This window comes from Eimeria necatrix, genomic scaffold, assembly GCF_000499385.1.
Source record: "Eimeria necatrix Houghton genomic scaffold, Enh_scaff1642, whole genome shotgun sequence".
Classification (NCBI taxonomy): Eukaryota; Apicomplexa; class Conoidasida; order Eucoccidiorida; family Eimeriidae; genus Eimeria; species Eimeria necatrix.
In genome coordinates this window covers 1-1,197 of record NW_013652334.1, presented here as the reverse complement: position 1 = coordinate 1,197, position 1,197 = coordinate 1, and the positions used below count along the sequence as shown (strand labels likewise).

The window sequence follows — 1,197 nt, the reverse complement described above, 5'->3', positions numbered from 1 at the left end:
AAGAGAAAGAATGACAGCAAAGGAGACAAATAAAAAACAAAAAGTGCCAAAAATGAACAAAAAAAGAAATAAAAAGAAATAAAAAAAAGACAAAAAAAGATAAAAAGAGAGATAATAAAAGAGACAGAAAGCAGCAGCAAAAGGAGAAAACAAAGAAACAAAAAGGAACTAAAAAGACAAAAAAGAAAAAAGAAAAAAAACAAAAAATTAAAAAATAAAATTAAAATAAAAAGCAGCAGCAGCTCACCACTCCGCTGCTGCTGCTCCTTAAGTGCTGCTTTCGCTCTGCACTCTTCTTCCGACAAAGCTTTCATGACACGCACTGGATGCCCCTGCAGCAGCAGCAGCAGCAGCAGCAGCAGCAGCAGCAGCAGCAGAAGCAGCAGCAGCAGAAGCAGCAGCAGCAGAAGCAGCAGCAGCAGAAGCAGCAGCAGCAGAAGCAGCAGGAGCAGCGACAGGAGCGGCAGCAGCAAAAGCAGCAGCAGGCGAAGCAGCAGCAGAAAGAGCAGCAGCAGCAGCAGGGACAGCAGCAGCAGGAAGAACAGCAGGTGAGAGTGCAGCAGCAGCAGCTGCTGCTGCAATTTAGGGTTTTGAAATTAAATCATTTTAGGGTTTATTTACGGCAGTTTAGGGATAGAGAGAAACTGCCACTAGGGTTTAGACTAGGGTTTCGATTAGGGTTTAGGGTTTAGGGTTTAGGGTTTGCGCTAACCGCAACGCTGCTGCTGGCGAGGAGAGCTTTTGCTGCTGCTGCTGTGTCAGCAAGTCTACGGCCTAAGTGGGCCCCGAAAGAGGGTTTAGGGTTTAGGGTTTAGGGTTTAGGGTTTAGGGTTTGCGCTAACCGCAACGCTGCTGCTGGCGAGGAGAGCTTTTGCTGCTGCTGCTCTGTCAGCAAAACAGACGAAGCCAACTCCCAGGCTGCTGCGGCTGCTGCGGCTGCGCAGCAGCCGAACTTCTGTTTCAAAAAAACAAATAATTTATTTTTATTTATTTAATTCATTTAAAATAAATAAATAATTCATTTAAAATAAATAAACAATTCATTCCCAAACATTTCCCGCAGCAAATGGACAAGTGCAAAAAGAGCTACCGAACAACCACAAAACAGACTGCCAGCAGCAGCAGCAGCAGCAGCAGCAGCAGCAGCAGCAGCAGCAGCAGCAGCAGCAGCAGCAGCAGCAGCAGCAGCAGCAGCAG

The 1,197-nt window shown here is 46.0% G+C and overlaps 1 protein-coding gene across 1 annotated transcript; it reads left to right on the top strand.

The window, feature by feature from the left end:
• Positions 1–326: 326 nt before the first annotated feature.
• On the top strand, positions 327–711 carry ENH_00019210 (hypothetical protein; the record flags this gene model as incomplete). The annotated part of the gene is made up of 2 exons (XM_013579381.1): positions 327–548; positions 700–711. The coding sequence occupies 2 exons, from the start codon at positions 327–329 to the stop codon at positions 709–711; spliced, it is 234 nt and encodes a 77-aa protein (XP_013434835.1).
• Positions 712–1,197: the final 486 nt, after the last annotated feature.